The sequence below is a fragment of the Convolutriloba macropyga genome, chromosome 4 (genome assembly GCF_964194025.1).
Source record: "Convolutriloba macropyga chromosome 4, txConMacr16.3, whole genome shotgun sequence".
Lineage (NCBI taxonomy): Eukaryota > Metazoa > Xenacoelomorpha > Acoela > Convolutidae > Convolutriloba > Convolutriloba macropyga.
This window is the reverse complement of record NC_134471.1, coordinates 46,788,160-46,809,959: the sequence shown is the minus strand read 5'-3', so window position 1 is coordinate 46,809,959 and position 21,800 is coordinate 46,788,160. Positions and strand designations below refer to the sequence as shown.

Here is a 21,800-nt window from a genome sequence, read left to right as displayed (position 1 = left end):
AAAAATTGTCGACAAATGGTTTTAACGCCAATTAAGTCATCAGCAAAAATAACTGACTATCGTCGGGCGAATTGCTTTCAAACTACAGATGAGCGGTGGGTTGGCTTCGGAAGTAGCAAGCTGAGACTTACGGATTCTAGAATTAGGGGCGGTGACCGGAGTGTGTGTGTGGGGGGAGGGGGGCAAGCGTCGGGGGTTCGCGTTGCCAGGGTTAGAATGACAGCGGCATTCAAATCGACAGGTCGAGAAAGGGAGCGTTGAGTAAGGGGGGGGGTGGCTGATGGCGGGGGCGACTGAGGTAAACTTTTCAGATTAAGAACCGCCGTTCACATGAAACTGTCTCCTCAAAATAGTTTTGATGAATCACAGTTTTAGAGCATAATAAAGCTTAGGGCACGCAGATCAGTCGTTATTGAGATTATGTGAAAGAACAACAAAAATAACTACAAGATCTGCCAAATACAAAAAAAATTACTAAAAATCTTGAAAGAGTCAAAGTAAAAAAAAGCTGAAGAAACCTATTATTAATGAAACTAACTAACCGAATAACAATAAAACTACAAAAGGGATCAAAAACCAAAACAACGCTGTCAGATTGCTGCAAAATACCCGCCGTTTATGCCCATAACCACAATTGGTATTGAGTGAACAAAGTAATGAAAAATGATTTTTGAAAAAAAAACAATCGTCAAAACGCCAAGGATTTTAAAATCACTTTGTAGCTGAACATACTCCTATTTCTTAGTGGGAAGACACAGGGGCTAACATCAATAACAATAAGCATGAGAGATGGAAAAGTTCAATTATCGGCCATGTTAAATTGAGCTTGATGTTTCTATTTCAGATTTATTTTTTTTTATACCAACTATATTTATTCTGAATTGCTTTACTGAGCAACTGCTGTTAAAAAGCACATTTAAGATAATGAGAGAAGAAGAGAACTAGCCGCGTGAATTTCACGCTAAACTTTGAACTACCTGTGAACTAAGACAAAGCAAAACAAATCTTTCTTTGACGAAAAAAAACAAGTTGAGGCAGCTATTAAAACAACTAAGTCTCGAAAGCAAGTGGTGTCAAAGCAGTGAGAAATTTTCGATACGAATAAAGATTGTAACAATATTTAACAAAACATTAAGTGATCAAAATGGATTCATAAGAGAGCCACTTCGAACTTTCTGAAATGAGACTAAGTGACAGATCACAAAAAGACATATGATAGAAAAGGACAGTCAGTGTCAAAGTCGTTAATTTCAACTCAAATCAGTAATTAAGATAAAACGGGCATTGATAGAGAGCCTTCTGGACCTATCATTGATGAGATAAAATAGCAAAGCAAAACGAACTACAATAACAGGCGAAATCCCTTATTTTATAAAGACAAATAGCTTGTCTTGCGTTGCGTTTAAAGGTGTTTAAAAGGGTGCAACTATGCATTTTTAGATCAAACGTATTGCCTCTTAAGATGATTCGGACAGATAAAGAAAAGACAGCAAAAACAGATATCAATTAGCCTTACGTGAAAAAATTCGATTCCAGAAACCGAAAATCTGGTTAACGACCATTTTCTTCCTTCAGTCAAAAAAAGCCTTTTAAAAAAATGTCATGCCTTAGAATTACTCGCTTTTCGCTCCTCTTAATACCCCAGCGTTACCAAAATCACAACTCCGAATTGACTTCTAAATGACAAGAAAAGATCAAAAACGTATATACAGATCTTTACAAAAGGACAGCACATCAATGCAATTCAATTTCGAATGGTAAAAAATGAGAGCCACTAAGTAATAGCCTGTGAGATTTTTTAGCAGGTAAGTTTTTGTATTGGCAAGCAACTAAAAATTCACACTATTGAAAAATCGTAAAAGCTTCAATATTAGCACCAAAAGAAAAAATATCGTAACCTCCAGACGTAACCTGTTCATCCTATTTTTGAGGACAAAAACGTCAAGCATGATCGACTAACGTCGGTCGAATTGCTCTAAAACCACTGGCGAGTGGTAGGCTTCGGTAGTAGCCAGATAGGGGCTTAGGGATGCATCAGGTGGGTGTGAGGGAGGTCACAGAGTGGGTCGAACTATTAAGACTAAAAACCAAGCTTCACACCTTTAAATTGTCTCCTCAAAATGGTTTCTATGAATAGCATACTTAGAGACCAGTAAGGCGTGAGGCTCAAATTCGTTTGAGATCAATTAATTACTTAAACGAATTACATAAAAATAAAATTTTATTCCGTTCTTGAGGACAAGAAGTCAAAAGGTCAGACAAAACAATCAGGCGGAGGGTTAGTAGTGCAAAAAAATTGCATAAAAAACAACCAACCGGACTAAAAATTGCTAAAAACGACTTTGAGAGCAATTGAAAACTTCTAAATTGCCAATTGCAACGCAATAGCATTAGGGATAACAAAATTAACGTTCGGTCAATTTTTTTTGATATAGATATGTTAGCCGATTTGTTCTTCAAACAAGTGCATAGTTTATTAGATCCGAGGCTTATTACAATCATAGAAATCATCTTGGGCACATCAGATTTCTGCCTCCATCAACAGGCGTAATATTTCCAGTGATGAAACTGGCCTTCTTGCTGGCCAAAAATGCTACCGCTTTTGCAACGTCTTCTGGTTCACCACTACGACCTAGCGGGTGCTGTCTTTTACCGTCTTCAAGTAGTTTGTCGAATTCCTGATCAGTCATGAGCTCTCTCGTTAAGATATTAGTTCTGATCAAACCAGGATTAACACAGTTAACCCTAATTCCATCAACAGCAAGCTCAAGAGCTAAGCACTGAGTAAACATGTGAACCGCCGCTTTAGACATACAATGATAGCCTGCATCTGCAAATGGCTGCATACCATACACAGACCCCATATTGACGATGCTCCCTTTGGTTTTCCGTAAATGAGGGATACATAACTTCGAGAGAACAAGCATAGAACGCACATTCACATTCATAAGCTGATCAAAGTCTTCAATGGGACAAGATTCAAGTGGACCTAATTTGATCATCCCCGCATTGTTTATCAGAATGTCAACCTGTCCGAAAGATTCGATTGTCTTGTCAACTATCTTCTTACATGTTGCTTCATCTGATAGGTTGCCAATCACATTGGTAATGTCATCTTCGGTTAATTTTCCGTTCGACTTAGAGATGCAAGACTGTTTTGTTTGATTAAGTGAATCCAGTTGCCGACCCGTTAGACATAGTTTTCCGATACCCAGTTCTGCCAATTTAGAGGCAACCTCAGCTCCAATGCCAGAACTGGCCCCAGTGACTATTGCAACTTCGTTTGTAAAAAGAAGCATCATCTTAAAATGAGCAATAAACAATATTCTAAGCTGTGAATGAAAAGGAGCCATTTTGAATCAATTTAAAAAGTGAAAGACATGCCTCGATGTTCTCGTTCAGCACGCACAGAACTACTATTTTTTACAGTTACTAAAATAACAATTCAATTCCTCTACATCTATGTCAGATATATTCTGTTTTACATAGTCAGAAATTTACAAATATCCAAAATCATGAACTCACATCACAAATAAAATCTACACTGCCCGTGTATCAAATACAAAAAGGAACTGATGACAGGCGAATTGCTTTCAAACGACAGGCACAATTGCTCAAATATATATATATATATATATATATATATATATATATATATATAAATAATATAAATAAGGCAGAAGTGACCGAGAAAACAATACCCGGCAGATTGTCGGAAAAAAACCGCCATTGATTCCCATAACACCGCGAACAATTTTGATTGGATTTTTTAGTTATGCATACTCCTGTTTCTCAATGAGAGTATCCAGGCGCTAGTATCAATGCCAAAACGCATTAGAGATGTAAAGCAAGACTTAGAAGACTGAAAAGAACAAAGTTGAAGTAAAGGGCTTTATGGTTTTATCCCGTTTCTATTTTGATTTCGTTTTTTGATACGGATTCTCATCAATGCCAAAACGCATTAGAGATGCTAAGTAAGACTAAAGAGACTGATAAGAACAAAGTTGAAGTAAAGGGCATTTAACATTGGGCTTTATTTATGGGTTTATCGCGTTTCTATTTTGATTTCTTTTTTGATACGGATTCTCATCAATGCCAAAACGCATTAGAGATCTTAAGTAAGACTTATAAGACTGATAAGAACAATGTTGAAGTAAAGAGCATTTAACATTGGGCTTTATGGGTTTATCCCGTTTCTATTTTGATTTCTTTTTTTGATACGGATTCTCATCAGTTTTGATTGCTTTGCTGAGCAACTGTGGTTTATAATCACTTTGAGCAGAATGAGAGAGGAATGAAGCTAGCCTAGAGAAGTCAGAGAAATTTCCAGCAAACTTTTGAACAAGCTGTGAACTAAGGTAAAGAGAAACAAAGTTTTATTCGACGACGTAAACAAATTTAGCAGGACAAGTCCTGAAACAATTCCAAATATTTTAATTGAACAAAACTAAAATTAGAATGTACTATGAAAAGATTGGAATAAAAAAGCACCAAAAATTGAAGTCAAATTGCCGCATATGAACAAATAACCACACTCGAGAAAACGATTTTTTGTTCAAACACCGTTTTCTCACTCTGCTTTGAAATAAGATAGAACAAATTTCACGACGCAATATCACTAGTTTTTTGCCCCACTTTGTTCTTCGGCGTGATCAAAATTATCACTTCAATTTGACCTCCAAAAATCATGAAGTGTGAACAGATTTCCGGAACAGCCGGAAGCTTTCCGGAAACGACTCGAAGTTGTATATCCCCCAAAAAACTGGCATTTTAAACATAACCGACTAACGTCGGGCGAATTGCTCTCAAACGACCGGCGAGCGGTTGGCTTCGTCAGTAGCTAGCCAAGGGGGGGGGGGTGCAGTGGGGGCTGATGGGGGCAACGCTGGGTTGGGGGTGGGGGGGGGGGGGTTTCTCAACCTCTCAGAACCGCCCTTCACACCATAAGTATAAGTATAAATCTCCAAAACAGTTTGAGCTGAAACAGAGCTGAAAGGCTCTAAGAGAACTTAATGCCCGCTGGGCGCTACCTGTTTATCCCGTTTTTGAGGACGAAAAGTCAAAAGCGTCAGACGAAAAATCGGTCAAGCGAAAAATCGCATAAAAAAAAGACCAACAGGACTAATATAATTGCTACAAACTTCGTTTGAGAGCAATTAAAAAGATAATATCTCATTGCAGAACGCATCAAATGCAGGAAAACAAAAATCTTCAGCAGACAAACGACAATTTCGCCAAGGTAAATTAACAAGAAAAATTAGAAAATTCAATTTATGTATCATATAGTACAAGTAAAAACGTTGCTTGATGCAACAAAAACTAATCTAACCAGAAAAAATCAGCCAAGCCTTAATGAGCTGACAAGCATTTCTATTTTCGAAGAAATCGAGAACCGCGAAAAACTGAGAAATTTCTCACTTTCAAATTTCATAGAAAGAGACACCTTTGGAGCAAAAGAAAATAGCATCCTTTGTGGTAAACAGAGCCTACAGGCATGGGGCTTTAATTTATTTACAACTGAAATCAATAAAACGATACAATGGGCCGAAAACTTCATAAATAGACTACAAATCAGCAAAATAAATGAAAAAAACCTCATTAATTAAATTCCCGTTATTTACAAAAAACTTCAAAAAGGTATCAAAACAGGCTAAATATTATTACTTTTTTATACAATAACCTGATAGACAAGATAAAAAAAAACCCAAACCATGAGAAAAATATCTTCAAAGTGAAGAGCGTAAACAAGAAAATTCACTCGCTTCGCGAAACTAATTTCATACCTACATTTCTCGCTCTCGTAAAAGAAGGTATAAACAAAATAACCACTATCTCTTGTCTCCGATCTTCGAATAAGATCACTGAAATAAATTTTTCAAACTTCATTCACTCCCTGAACGTCCAGTTTCTTTGATCACTCTTACAAAAAAGAAAACCAAAAACGCCTCTTCGAGTCGTAAAAAAACACCGACCAAGTATAATTCTTATTTATTGAATTATAAAAAACTAGATGCGCTATAATAGCCGGCTGAGAAGCTGAGGGCGGCTATTAGTTACCACATCAAGTTGCGTTCATTTATTAAATTTCTTTCAATGAAACACCATCAGTTTCATTTATATACGCAGCAGTTAACGTGGTTAAAGTTTTTTTTAACCACAATTCCTGCAAATTATATTAACATGTTTGTTCCGATTGGACTGAAAAAATCAATTGAACTGTTTTCACAATTACGGTAGATTAGAAGTGTCACTCTGTTATTCACTTTTCATATTTGAAGCAGGAGTGCATGAATAAAATGTAAAAGCAACAGATAATACTGTCGTTCGAGAGTAATTAAAGATTTCGAGTTTTTCAGAAGTTTTTAGAGGTTTAGTCCATTTAACTCAGCTTCAGCGCGTTCGTTAGATACTGCTTTTGAAATACAGATAAAATAGGGTCCAAATTTAAATACGAAATTTAAGCTTGCAATATCAAGTAAAATCTTCTGTTCATAGTTTTTTTTCATCTTGGGCACATCAAATTTCGCCCACCATCAACCGACGTCAAATTTCCGGTCATAAAACTGGATTGAGAACTTGCCAAAAACGCAATTGCATCCGCAACTTCTTCAACTACCCCCGGTCTCCCTAAAGCGTGGGTCTCTTTAGCACGCTCCAGAAAAGCATCGTACTGCACTTGGTCCATTCCAGCACGTGTATGAATGTTGGTCACGATAACTCCAGGGTTAACAGCATTCACTCGCACCCCATCCGAGGCTAGTTCAAGGGCTAAGCATTTGGTATACATGTCAAGAGCAGCTTTAGTCATGCAATAGTAACCCACATTGGCAAATGACCGAATTCCATTCACAGACGATACATTGACAACACTTCCTTTAGTTTTCTTCAAATGTGGAATACATAATTGTGTTAAAAGAACAATTGATCTCACGTTGATATTATTTAATTCATCGTAATTGCAGATTGATGAAGTTTCGAATGGTCCTGTTTTGATAATACCAGCATTGTTGACCAAAATGTCTATTTGACCAAATAAATCCAACGTTTTGTCAACTACCGACTTGCAGATCGATTCTTCGGTAATATCACCTGAAATGCAAATCTTAGAGTTTCTATTTTTAAAAAAAATAAATGATCTACAACATTCCTCGGAAGTAAAAAAAACTCCAGCAATACTAAAGTACTGACCAAAAAAGTCGAATTCTTTCGATTTATATTGCTTCATCAATATGCAGCCAACATGCTGCTCTTTTGTTAAATGAATAAAATAACCTATAAACCACGTAAAACGCACATAGAAAAAATTTAATCTAATTCAGACACTGCGTAGATACTACAAAACTGCCCAACAAATTAATTCACGCGGCCATTACCAGTTTCTCAAGACGAAAAGTCAAAATGTTTAGATCAGCCCAAAAATCGTATAAAAAAGACTACCGGGACAAACATCATTGCTGTAAACTTTGTAGGAGAGCAATCAATTATGGTTCCGGACGCAGCAAAGTTTGGAACTTCGCAGCAAAGTTTGGAACTAAATTTCTCGCAACTTAAAATAGGCGGCAGATTGCCGGAATAGCTGCGAAATAGACTTGCGTGCCGTAAAATAAACAGTTACAGATCTAAGTTAAAAAAAATTGATTTCTCTCAGCTTAAAAATGTTCACACAAATATAGCAACCAATTCATTACCTGTGACAAGGATGACATCTTCGTCCTTCATATTGCTGGTCGACTTTTGCAGACATGCTTTTTTAGTTTGTTTCAGAGCATCCTGGTTCCTTCCAGTTAAACACAATTTGGCCACGCCCAATTCTGCCAATTTCTCGGCAGTTCCCGCACCGATACCCGAACTGGCTCCAGTAATAATCGCAACCTCATTGTTCGAAAAGGTGGCCATAGTTCTGACTCTCAAATAAGCGATATTAAATTTCCCCAGAGAATGTGAACTTTGATTTTTGCACACTTTGAACAAGGCTGAGCAAGCTAAACGGGGTTTGAACAACATGTTGGTTTCGAATATTAGCTAAACTTGGTAAGTTGAGAATTTGCATACGTTGACGATTTGCAGAACAATTGAATTTGAATATGATACGTAATAGTAGTGAATGTCTATGCTAGGCCATGTCATAAAATGACATCTAATGCACAGCAAATTGCTAGTAATTTCAGACTAGATGTTAGCGACAATAATTTGCTCAGCAAATAAGGACCTACTTTGTGTCAAACAACGCGTTGTAATTATATATATAATTTTGACCTGATTCAGTTCACAAAGTAAGAACAAGGAGAAAATGTCGCTGGAAAAAGGAGAGTTCTCACTACGCAGTACAGGGAGAAAGTAAGCAGAACAACGTAAGCTAGCGAAAGAATTTCTTCCCAAGCTAGCATTGGTCAAAATTATGGCAGTAAAACACTTTCCAGTATCCAACAATAAACATTTAAAATAAATACAGCATTGGATGCACGTATTAAAATAATCCGCGTTTAAAAGCAAAGTTACAAAATTAAGCTTTTAGACCTCGCCAGACAATAAAATTAACAGCTATGAAAAGGGATTGCAATGAGCACGGACTTTGCAAGCTTTGTCAGAGCAGCGAAAAACTTTTCACAGTAAGGATCAATCATATCTGGAATTCATGTGTCTATTTCGTTTAAGACGAGGGGAAAAAACAAAGGAAACTAGCCGCCGCTAACCCCACTGATTGCCTAAATTTTTTCGAAGTGTCAAAGTGTTCTAATTGGGTCCGCAGTCTCGCTAGATTCGATAAAAAATGGTGAATTCGACCTGTAAATTGGAGAACAATCAACTTAATCCTAATAGCAGTTAGCAGTATAAATGAACCTTGATGCACTTGTTGCACTAAGTCTGCTGTAAACATTAGGACTTAGGGCTCGGGCTTTCTAGGTTCATCCCTTTTCTTCTGATTTTGCCTTTTGACCTTGAACATACTTGTAAATTTGTAAAAGGAAATCTAAACTCCATTCAGTTGCAACAGTGAGCAAGGTAAGTGAAAGCGTGAAAGAATAGTGAAAGTCGTGATTTATGACAAAAAACGTGATCGACAAGTAAAACCAACATATAAAATGTAGCCTGACAAGTCCTGAAATTCAATCCAAACAATTGAATAAAAACGATTTCCCTTTACCGCCGAAATCCTTTACCTGACAATCAAACCAGTTGCGCATAACACGCTGCAGAGACGAAAATTAGTTTTAAAAAATTAGAGAAAAACAATTGACACATAAATTGTTAATTTTCAGTATCAGCGTGCTGAATTACAAGATTGAGAAGGCAGGCAAACACGAACAAAAACTTTCCATCGAAGAGAAGTTTTAATTGTATAAAAGAGACAAGCAGAGGCAGGCCAAAAAACTCGATAAGTCAGCAAAAAACACTAACGATTGGCTGAGGTCTCCTGGTGTTCAAATCTTCAGAGCCAGCGTTATACAGCTACAACCGATGCAAGTTTAAAAGAGGTTAACCTGAGAAAAAAATTCACAAAATTTGAAACAATTCCAATATTGCTAATTTTTGAATACATAAAACCTTATAATCAATTCGTCAATCGCAAAACCCACAAAAAACAAATTTCACCTGAGCACAAAAATGGCGGGGCAATTAAGAGACCAAATCAGACAAATGAAATCGAAAAATGTTCATCAAAAATTATTAAAATGTTGGTAAAGTTCTTCACCCAAATTTCCTCAAAACCAACTTTGTGCTTTCAAAACCTATCCAATACACCAAGCAGATGCCATAAAAAATTTATTGACCCGAATCCTTAAACCATAGCTGGCAGATTGCCAGAAAAAAGCCGCAATAGCTTCGTAAATGTGCAGTCTCAAAAAGGAAGTAAAAGAACAGACGAAAAAATTTTGTTAAAGGCCGAGACGATATTTTTGAAAGCGGATATGTATAACATATTGCTGCTTCTTTTATGTGCTCCTAACTCAAATCGAATTAGAGTGATACACACTCACTGGACCTTGAAATGAAGAACAGTTAATTTGAGAGCGAGGAAGTCAGTTTTGAGAGTGATGTTAACTCACGTGTGACCAAAAACTTAATCGCGAGAATGAGCAAAAAAACTCTCTCCAAATAGTGAAAAATGACGTCACGCACGCAATCCACTTAAATATTGTATGAACAAATGAAAAAGAAGCAGATTTGAAGAGGCTGTGACGCCATATGGTCGTTACAAAAATCTTGCGACAAAATAAAAACAAGAGACGGCCAATAATAGCCCCAGTTGTCGCTGTGGGACAATTAAAAACGTAAATATAACCAACTAATGCCAAGCGAACTGCTCTCAAACAACCGGGGTGAGCGGAGGGGGTGGGTGAGGTGACTCAGGGGGTCAAACTTTTAACATTAGGCATCGCACTTCACACGATGAAACTGTCTCCTCAAAACGTTTTGTTGAATCGAATTCTTAGAGAATGGTAATAATGCTCTAAGAGAACTTAATACCCTTCGGACGCTAGCCCTTTATCCCCGTTTTTGAGGACGATAAATCAAACGGGCCAGACGAAAAACGGTCAAGCGAAAAATCGCATAAAAAGACCGACAGGACTAATATAATTGCTACAAACTTCATTTAAGAGAAATTAAAAACTAAACAACTGCGAAAGAAAAGAGAAAAGCTTACAATTTGGGGCTCAAAAACCTCAAAAAGTACAGTTTACCTTTAATTTAGGTCTCCCAGCAGCCTCGGGCATTTGGAAAACTACTAAAACCAGCTTAGGGACTCCAATAAAAAATACTGCCCAGTACGCTCTACCTGTTTATCCCGCTTTGAAATAAAAGTCATAAAAAATTGTGTGATGACATCTTAGAAAATACACAGAGCGCTAATACAATATAAATTGTTTGTATTGTAAGAAAAATTGTTGCATTGAGAGCACCCAAATCATAGCCGATGAGAGGCTGACGGTGGCTACGAATTAAAATTGATTTAACCAATAACCGGAACATCTGAAATTGGGGTTTAAGTCCTAATCAATGCATAAATTTGCTTTGATTGTTTTCAGATGATCATGAGAACGAAATATTGTTCAAGTGGATAACGGAATTGTTCCCAATAAGCAATTAAACTATGTAGGGGGGGTTGGAAGTTAGCAACACGAATTGGAGTTGTTTTCATTTCTGCTGAAAGATAAAAGACTGACCTTCATTTTTGTGTCTTTGTCCTCTAACTGTCTCCTCAGTTTCTCTACCATTGACTTCATGGCCGTTGTTGGTGCCTTCACGTTCTCACTCTTCTGCAACTCTAACTCCATGGTCAGCACTTCCACCTTAACACATAGCAGTTGTTAACAACTGCAGTTAATTTCATCTCCATTATATTTGGATGGTAAATTAAGAAACAATGTTACTTTCAAAAGAAAATTTTTCAGGTCATTTATTGGTTGAGACAATTCTTAATAATTGTTTGTATGAACAGTTGGAGTTCTACCCATCATTGAGCGAGGGAAAACCAAGCACAGAGCGACCGCCAATTAATTGTGCTTATTCAAGCTGTTTTGAATATTCTACGCTAATGATAACTTAGATCAAATAATGAGGTCCGACTTGCCATGTCATAATTACTTATTACAGGTATTTTAATTGAAATTGCAAACACACACGTTTTTGATAATTTCGGTGCTTCACAAATTACTTTTCAACATTAGATCAAATCTTTCAAAACACTGAATTAGATAACCCCACCATTTTTCACAATAAACAATGATACTGATAAAGATCTATCAGAAATTGCAAACACCCATCAAATTTCTCAACATCAATGAATAATAGGATTAAAAATATCATACAATTTTAAAAGCATAGCTGGCAAATTGCCGGAAAATAGCCGCCGTTGACACATATCGGGATTGAAACAGAGAAAGAAAAAAGAAGATAAAAATTGACATTTTTTCCTGAATTTGAAAAGTGTTCTAATTCGTTTTGCAGTTTCAGTTAGATTCTAAAACTATACTTAATTCAGTTTCTAACCTGAATATTAAGCTTAATACATAGGTCAGCTAGCAATCCATGAATTTCGATAACCTAAATCACTATGACTTAATGACCGGGCTTTATAGGTTTATCCCATTGATTTTGCTCTTTTGACATTGAACGTATTCACTACATTGCGTAATTCAATGTGTGAAAGAAACTAAAATCCATTCAGTTGAAACAGTGAGTGAGGTAAGCCACGAGTCAAGCAAGAAAATCGTGTCTCTTGTAAAACGAAAAACGTGAAAGTCCTAAATATGAAAAACAAATATTGAAAAAAAGAAAAAGAAGTAAAGTTCAATGTATCAACGGATCTAATTCAATAGAAAAAAAACATAACAGATCAAAGCCTAAAAAAATCAATGAATTGATAAACAACCAAAAAAGTCATTAACTGGTCAGCAGACAAGTTGAACTATACTAATGAAAGAGCGAAAAAAGGTTTCGCAAATTGGGGAAAACAGTCATTTGTATTGAGATCAGAAAGGAAAGGGAATTCATGTACAACCATTAACAATCAAGTTTATTACAGCAGCAGCTTGAAGAGTTTTTAGTTTGAGTTTGGGACATTGGTTCTAAACTGTACACTGTTATTGGGGTACGAAGCCATTTTAAACACCGTGGAGGGTTTTTACTGGCTTTTCCTGATTGCGATTACTTGTCGTTGATTACTTCTGGCTAGCCGTGTTTGCAGTTGTTATTGAACATTGTTAGGCATAAAGGTAATTTTGGTCAGGGATCGGGAAAAAAGAAAGAATAAGTAGGTAAAAGAGGACATAAAAAAAGAGATTGAATTAAACTAAAACTAGAGAATTAATCAGCTTTGTTTGTTGCTCGAGACAGCTGCGGCGCATTGGGGGATCGAACTCCCGCTTTGTTTTTCTTTTAGTATACTTATGTGTTGCGCCAATATACACACGTCTCTGCTTGAGAATTGTCTTCATGGTTCGGTTCATTTACCGTGGCTGATGAGTTTCTCTCGATTTTTGAATTGAATTCGTTATACATAATTGCGATACTTTAGAATCATTGGTGCAAAGTTTGCCGGTTTCGAATTGTATCGTATTTTTTAACAAATACTGAGCATTCAGGCTTGAGGGGAGTAACAAAATGTCTGTACGCACTACTCCCGAGAGTCCTCCTCCAGAGGAGAAGTTTCCTCACGGCATGGTTCGGGTGATTCCTCTCGAAAGCTTCGGCGACGGAGCCAGGGATCCCCGGCAGATTGCCCGAAAGAAGCTTCCTCTGTTTGAGGGGCTGTTACCTGATGGACTTTCGGAGGCTTATAGAGCTTGGAAGCGACAGTCATTGTACAGTCATTTGTATTGAGATATTTCTTGGTAGAACGTATCTATTTAATAAGCACGTGACTGCGAACAAGGGACAAGTACAGGCAGGTAAAACCAATAAGTAACAGGTAAATTCTATACAATTTGAAATTTCCAAATATTGCAAACGATTACCTGAGGTTCATCGGTATATCATCGGACAAAAAATTGTCCAAGACCACTTGAACTCAAAAGAACAAAAAAGACAAAAGTTTTAAAATAACAAGAGTAATAAAAAATCGTTGTATTTTTATATACAGAAGACTTCAAAATCAAATGGTTTATAATCAAAACCCATAACATAAAGAAACGAACTTGCATTGTAGCAGAATCCTGTTCAGGCATATAATATAATAAAAACAAAAGCAAAACCAACAAAAGTTGCAAAAGGTAAAGCAAACTAAGAAAAGGAGAGCGCCTATATAATAGCTGTTAGGAGACTGACGGCGGCTATTAATAATCTCCATTCTCAACCGATGAGACCTTTCCGTGATGATATTACTTGATAAGACAACAAAAAGTACATAAAACACAAGAGTGCAAAACGCAAGGAATCCCTATAAAATTTTTGAGTACAAATAGTGACAGAGTCATAAAAACAACTCGTTCTGAGCACCAACCATTAATTAGATTCCTTTACACTTAATTGGCAACCAATGAAACCTGTTATAAATGATACAAAGTGATCAGGCAACATGTATAAGAAAAACAACCGACTAACGTCGGACGAGTTGCTCTTGAATGACTAGTGGGAGCTCGAATCCATTAAAGCCTGCTTCAGTAGGGGTGGGAGAGTAATTAAATTCGCTAAATGGGCTTCAAATGACGTCATTATAGGTCACTATATACTACCAGCGCACCAATAAAATTTTGATCGTAAAAACATAGCCGAGACTCCGGAACCGACTCGAAGTTGATATACTTTGGGACAAGCCAGCTACTAAACACAATTAACCGCCTACTTAATTAGATCTCTCCGCAAAAGAAATCGATCTGCCAAAATGGACTTGTAAAAGGCAGGGTAGCAGAAAGTTCCTAGCCCCCAAATAAATTTAGATTGGAACAATTAGCTGTTTACGAAATTAAGGGCTAGCTTACTTGTTTTCTGAGACCTGTTCCCTCCTCATTTCTCTCCTCAATCATCTTCGTCAGCTGCTGACACTCACTCTCGTGCTCCTTAACTAGCCTAAAATTTTCACGACTTTAGTCGTACGACCACTTGAGAATATAGTTGTTCGATTACTCGATATTTCGCTACCCTCAGATTAAGCCAAGTTTTGAGAGGGGGTATAAAATGCATAAATTTCTCAAGTGTAACTTCAAGATTTAATTCTCAAATTCTCTCTTTAGGATAACACGGCATTTTTAGGCGCACATATATTTTAAATGAAACAATTCCAGTGCAAGTATGCGAATAACTGTCTTACTTTTGTTTATCATTTTGAAGAGATGTGAGTTGCTGTTCCATCTCCCTCGAACCCTTCTCACTCTCCCGTTTGCAGTCGTGAATTGTAACATTGAGTGAAGCTATGATGTTAGTCTGCTCTGCTACCATGTCTTCTAACTCAGCCAATCGCAACAACTCCTTCTCACTTATTGGACCACTCCTCTTAGAATGCATCTCGCTCTGTTAAAATCAGTACTACATTGAAAAGCTAAACTAACATATATCCAGAACGGGAAGCTTAAAACCTTCTGTCGTCTGGCATCTCATATGGCTATCAGGCTAGCGTTACCTTTTCCTATTTTTCTCAAGGCTTACTGACGCCATATTCATTGCATTTGTATTCAAACTTAAAGCTTTTTCTTCAAAGTGTGAGAGTCCGCATGTGTGTGGGTGGGCGGGATTGCTGGGTAAAAACGTTCTGATGTCTGAGAAAGCCAACGAAAACATAGCCGGCAAATTACCGGAAAATAGCCGCCGTTCACCCCTCTCCCTTGACGCACATCGGGTTTGAAATATTTAAACAAAAAGAAAGAAATATTTTCTAAGTGTCAAAAAGTGTTCAATTTGGTGTGCAGTTTCAGTAAGATTCAAACATTATACTTAATTCAGCTTCTACAGTGAAGGCTATAGAGCTTAATACTAATGCAAGCCAACAATCGCTCTAATGAACTTCGATAACTTAATGCACTATGACTTAATGACCTGGCTTGATCAGTTTATCCCGTCTCTTCTGATTTTGCTTTTTTGACCTTGTCTGTATTCACCACATTGCTTAATTTATTGAGTGAATGGGTTGAAAATCCACTCAGTAGAAATAGAGAGTGAGGTAAGTCCGAAATCAAAAGTCGTGAGTTACGTTAAACGAAAGACGTGGACGAAAGGTGAAATTTTTGATGCTAACGTCCTGGCGAACGCATGTTACGCTAAAATTTCCCCCTTTAACGTGAGTTTTAACTTGAGTTACGTTAAACGAAAGACGTGGTCGAAAGGTAAAAAGAATAAAAAAGTATAACAGGATAAGTCTGAAAACCCATCCAAAGAACTGCATGAAAAACTACGGTACGTGGCCAGCAGAGCACTTGATAAATGCCAGCTGATCAATTGGAAAAAGGACAAAAATATTAGCATTCTTGAAATTTCTGATGCTAACAACCTGGCAGAAAAATTTCTGCCTTTAATAATACACAGTAACCCTCACGCAAGGTTAAATAAAATTTTTTTGGCCCCTAAAGATAAAAACTTCAAAAATTTGCAAAAACTTGAAAAAATTGCAAATTTTGGTTAATTGCCGAAATTCGCGATATCAATATCTTCAAAACCGTTCCATTGCCTCTAGAAACTATCCAAAATCACCTAAGAAATGACGAAAAACATTCAAAAAACAAATGCAAACTTAATTGAGAAGTCGCAAAATTTTGTGAAATTAATATCTTCAAAACCATATTATTATCTCTAGAGCCTAGTAATCGAGAGTTCTTAAGCTATCTAGTATTCCATCATCAAATCTTAAATAAGTTTAAGTGGTCCATAAACATCCAAAAGCTCAAAAAAGACAAAAAATTTTCAAAATAATTGAAAATAATTTAAAATTTCATTGAACTTACTTTAAAACATTTTCTTTGTCTCTTAAAACTATCCAGCTACCTATTTTCAGATCTGCACCTTCTTAATTTTTTGGCTCCTAAGGATCCACATACTCATTTATACAAGAATTTTTCAAAAAAAACTATTGAAAAACCATTTCTTTGTCTCTAGACACTATCGAGTAACCAACTCAAAAGGGTTGAAAAAGTTTAATTGGCCCATGAAGAGCGAGAAGCTCAAAATACGATAAAAGCTCACGAAAAAATTGTATATTGCAAAAAAAATTATGGTTGCTTAAGTTTGCATTACCAAAACATACAGCTAAAAACAGACATAGAAAGGTTTTTAAAAAGACGAGTTTGACAAAAATGACAAAAAAACGTGAAAAATTGAACCACTTTCAGTTTAAAAACAACAAAAACTCACATTTCGCCTTAATTTTAGGCATTTCCAGCCTCATCATAAATCGAAGCATTTGAAAGACTACACAATCTGGTATAGGGCCTTAATTTAACTAATGCCAACGAAAAATAGTAAAGGCTTCTAAGAGAACTTATTGCCCTCCGGGCGTTACTTGTTTATCCCGTTCTTAGGACAAAAAGTTAGGAGTCAAACGAAACAGGTAAATTCCCCTGCCCACTGGGTGGTTTACCTGTTTATCCCGTTTAAGCTCAAAGTCAAAAATATTGTGTGAAAGCATTTTTAAGACAGAGCTCCAACACAATCCAAATCTATTGGATTGTAAAAAAATACAGAAGACTCCGGAACTAACTCGAAATTATAATTCAATAAACCCTCAGCCACTCAGTCACCCAAAAAAAGCTGTACCTCATTATATCAACCAAAACAACGAAAAATTAATGAAGCTCAACAATAAATGAAATCTGATATTTTTTAACAAATCTCTGCTTTGAAAACCAAATTTGCAAAGTTAGGACTCCAAAGCCAATCAATCATCGCGATCATGAATTGCAAAAAATTTTCTGCTCAAGCATTCACTTACCACATAACAGGCAAAACAGTAAAACGAGATGCACCGAGATAGAGTTAAAAAAAGGGAAAAGAAACTACGAACAAAAAGTCTGTCAATATAAAATTTGTTTACAAAATCCCCTACAAGTTATAACATCCTAAAAACTGTTCGCTACAGACATTATCATATTGCCTGGGTTCAACCGGGGTCTTCCAAGTATAAAGAGCACACACTAAGCAATAAAAACCCCATAAATACAAAAAAACTTCCTTTATTTTCAGTAAAATACAACAAGTTACAGGGTAATCCATTATCAAACACTCAAGTCTACCCTCCTAGTAACTAAACCTATTACTTTTCATTAGCTCAATAAGTTTCCAAAAAAGCTCTGAAAAGTATACTGAGCACACTCAAAAAGACTTGACAAATGGACAACAAACCAAAATTTGACGCAAATTATTGAATTCTCGTACAAAAAAAAATCAATTTAAAATTGGAAAAAAAGTCCACTGATACCACTCGAAAGATTAACTCAAACCTAGAATATCACCATAGAATTTAAGATCTTTAAAAACACTACTTAAATAGCAAAAACGATGGGGGCGTAGGGTTTGGAGGGCCGGACGAGAGGGCGTCCAAGCTATCAGGGGGAAGAGGGGGGAAGAGGGTGGACTGGAGTGGTGATGAAGGTGTTTCAAAATTAGGGATTAAGAATAACAACCGCGCTTACTACAAGGAAGTTGTCGACTCAAAAGTTTTCGTGAATCGCACTTTTATAGACTGGCAAGGCGTAAGGCTCAAAGGGAGCTTAATGTCAGACGAGGAAAAATCTGTCAAGCAAAAAATCGCATAAAGACCACCAGACTAATACCATAGCTACAAACTCCGTTTGAGAGCAATTAATTATTTCCTCATATAAAAAGGGTGAGCACAAAAAACAAGAAAAGCTTTCTTTAATCGAATCCAAATCACAAAAATGCTCAATTATTAATAGGAAAGGCTAATAGGCCCATAAACCTGTCGAATATTAAAGAAATAGAAAAAATGCTCGGAATTGAACACATACCATACCGGTCAGAACGTCGGAAAATAGCCTCCATTTACTCCCATAACACCGATTATGATTGAACAAACATTAAAAAATGGAAAATTGATTACTTTACAAGAACATTTTCCGAACTAATTTCCAAACAAGTCCGAACTATTTTGATTGGATGATGCAGTTAAGTTAAACATACTCAGACTTCTTAATTAGAGAATACACGGGCTTGCATCAGCGCCAAAAAGAGATAGAGATGTCCGTTAAGCCTTATAAGAACGAAGTTCAAGCAGTGCGCATCCAAAATTGGGCTTTATGGGATTATCCCGCTTTTATTTGGATTTCGTTTCTTGATACCGATTCTGTGAACTTTACATTGCTTTGCTGAGCAACTGCTGTTAAAAGGCACCACAAGAACGAGCGAACGAAGAATAAAACTAGCCTAGAGAAAAAAAGATTCCCTGCAAAATATCGAAAAAGCGGCGAAATGAGGTAAAGCGAAAAAAAATTGTTCGACGACATAAAATTGTTTTATAAAAAAGGGGGGTTCTATAATATCCGGCTGAGACGATGAGGGCAGCTTTTGAAAATGTTTATGGGTTCTTCATTTTCTGTAAATTTCTCAACAAAAATACTTCAAAAACATCAAAACAAACTAATTAACACCTAAATATTCTTCCGAGCAATAAGCGTCTATTCAATTCCCAATGATTGCAATGAAACAAACCAACGTGCAAAAGTTGCTTAAGTAGCCTTAAAAACGAAAAACCTCAAAATTAGCAAAAAAAAACTTGGATTGATAACCAAAAAACTTGAAAACATAAGCGACTAACGTCGGGCGAATTGCTCTCAAACGAACGGTGAGCGGTTGGCTTCGTCAGTAGCTAGCTACGGTTCCGTGAGGCTAGCTTTAGCTTAATTGCAGGATTGCAGGCGTGTGAGGTGAGCAAACAGAGGGGTGTGCGGGGCTGGCTTTAGATTAATTGAGGGGGCGTAAGGTGAGCGCAGCGGGGGTGCAAAAGTTGATTGAGGGGACTGATATGGGGGCGGTGGGTGGGGGTGTGGGATCAATTTATAGAGCCGCCCTTCACACCAAAAGTGCAAGTCCCCAAAACAGTTTCCGTTAATCGCATACTTGAAGACTAAGGGGTTGAATGAACGGCTCTAAGAGAACTTTATACTGGGCGCTACCTCTTTATCCCGTTGCTTAAGACGAACGTCAAATGGGTCAAATGGATCAGAGAAGATGACATTACGCCTCATAACAGCAGCTGAAATGCGGCATCAACGAGAGCGAGAGAGAGAGAGAGAGAGAGAGAGAGAGAGAGAGAGAGAGAGAGAGAGAGAGAGTTAGAAAGAGAGAGAGAGAGAGAGAGAGAGAGAAAACGTGAACGAGAAAGAGAAGGAAAGAAACCCTAACCGACAGAGAAAGAAAGGGAGAGAGGAACATTTTCCGTGATGGGATTCGATGGGATTCGGTGGGGGCAATAGTGAGGGGAGGGGTCTTCAACTTCTAAGAAGCGCCCTTCACACCCATAAGTATAAGTCTCCAAAACAGTTTTAGTTGAAACAGCTGAAAGTCTCTAAGAGCACTTAATTCCCGCTGGGCGCTGTTTATTCCTTTTTGGGGACTAATATAATTGCTAAAAATGGCGTTTGGGAGCAATTAAACACTATCAATACGACCTTTTAAACAATAAACATAGCCTATTCAAACAAAAATACTCAAAACAAAAACGATTTAAAAACAATCGACTAACGTCGGAAGAATTGCTCTTGAACGACTAGTGAGAGCTCTAATGATTTGCAGCTTGCTTCACTCGGTGGGGGGTGTAGACTGAATCGGACTAAGAAGCTCACAAGGAGGCTTCAAATAACCTTATTACAGGTTAATATTTACCACTTTTTAGATTTAAAATGGAACCTGTTTCGGCGTACTTATCATTTGAATTAAATTGCCGCCAATTGAGTTCAGCTGCTTGAAATAGTGAATGAGAGAGAAATTTAGATAACGCAAAACGCAGAAAGTCAAGGGCGTAAAAGTTATTCGAAAAGTCAAAAAACGGTCAAGCAAAAATTTTCATAAAGGAGACACACACGTTTACAATAATTGCTTCTCTTCAAATATTATTGCTCGCTTAAAGAAAAATTACGCATTGTCTCAAAAACATGAAGAAAAATCCACTCTTTTCACTCGACTCTCATTTTGGTTAAAAACAAAAACCACTCCATATTTTTGCATGCGTTCCAGTGCCTGCTTCAAAATTCGCTCGAATAAAACTGATTAAAAGAACCTTTCTATAATACTGCTGTTTGAGCCGTAAAAATACATCGCCATTACACCTCTTCAAGACGTAAAAAGGAGAGCGCCTAAATAATAGCCTTTGAGAAGCTGATGGCGGCTATTAATCAACTTAAACTTCACGTAAGAAGCAGCTTTCCGGTGAATCCGTTCCTCCGATGAATGATTTTAACTTAAATTGGATGAACTATTTTATCGGGGGGGGGGGGGGGGGGGGGGGGCATATGCAGTTGACAGCAACTACGTTTTATTGCGATAAAGTATCTTTGAATTGATCCTACAAGGGACGTTTCAGGTCCATCTATTCAATTTTGTAAATTATGAGAGTGCGAAAGACCTAAAATCACAAGTTTTATTGAAAACAGCTCATTTACATATCAGCGTAGCATTGGTTAACAGTTGATGTAAAATCAATGATGCTCATTGGGTTTGATAGCGTTCTTCGAATTAATAAGAAATCAAGGGTTTCAATTGATTTTCTTTCAATATTCCTCCTCCCTCTCCTCATCAGTTGTATTAGTTAGTGAGGGAACTGTAATGGATATCAGAAGCAAAAAATCAATAGCTGAAGCTTGTTCGATTTTAGGACGCAGTCTCAAATTGTCTCCATTTCAAATTTGAATAAGGCCTTCAACTGAATAAAATTCATCCACACCTTTGTTGAATTAGATTATGCCAGAACTGCAAACAATGAGCCCTTGTTTTCAACTGACCAAATTTTTTGGAACTAAAACAAATACGGCAAAGCATTGGCTCCATTCTGAAGCTCAACCTCAACTGAAGTACAAAAATTAAAATTTCCTTACTTCGAAGGGCGTATTTATTTACTTTTTTCTCAGACTGCCAAAATAGCGAGGAAAGAGACATACGTGCTGTAGAATATGTGTAGTTATTAATGCAACCCAGTCAAGAGACAAATGTTTTTCAAAAATGCCTACTTCATTTTGGTCGCAATTCTTTATTATTTACAGCCTGCACTGTACACTAAATAAAGAAAGGAAACGATCAAATAGCCAACACATAGCCGGCAAATAGCCGCAGTTGGGGCGTTTAATGCATATCGGGATTGAAACAGAAACAGAAAAAGATAGAACTTGACCGAAGTTTTTTTCATTGTCAAAAAGTGTTCT

General features: G+C 37.0%; 3 protein-coding genes across 3 annotated transcripts in view; all 3 read right to left on the bottom strand.

Moving 5' to 3' along the window:
• LOC142337706 (centrosomal protein of 290 kDa-like) overlaps positions 1–21,800 on the bottom strand; it is a 270,490-nt gene that overhangs the window by 60,643 nt on the left and 188,047 nt on the right. Inside the window, exons 31-33 of the mRNA XM_075387155.1 lie at positions 14,753–14,952; positions 14,424–14,511; positions 11,169–11,294 (exon numbers count right to left, since the gene is read on the bottom strand). Of these exons, the coding sequence (XP_075243270.1) occupies positions 11,169–11,294; positions 14,424–14,511; positions 14,753–14,952 (414 nt within the window). The remainder of the gene's footprint in view (positions 1–11,168; positions 11,295–14,423; positions 14,512–14,752; positions 14,953–21,800) is intronic.
• LOC142337709 (meso-2,3-butanediol dehydrogenase-like) lies at positions 1,885–3,596 on the bottom strand. The gene has a single exon (XM_075387158.1). It carries the CDS (start codon positions 3,351–3,353, stop codon positions 2,508–2,510), a length of 846 nt encoding a protein of 281 aa, XP_075243273.1. The 5' UTR covers positions 3,354–3,596; the 3' UTR covers positions 1,885–2,507.
• Positions 6,194–8,447, bottom strand: LOC142337708 (meso-2,3-butanediol dehydrogenase-like). Its single transcript, XM_075387157.1, has 2 exons — positions 7,689–8,447; positions 6,194–7,089 (listed from the first exon to the last, which is right to left on the bottom strand). The coding sequence occupies exons 1-2, from the start codon at positions 8,002–8,004 to the stop codon at positions 6,503–6,505; spliced, it is 903 nt and encodes a 300-aa protein (XP_075243272.1). The 5' UTR covers positions 8,005–8,447; the 3' UTR covers positions 6,194–6,502.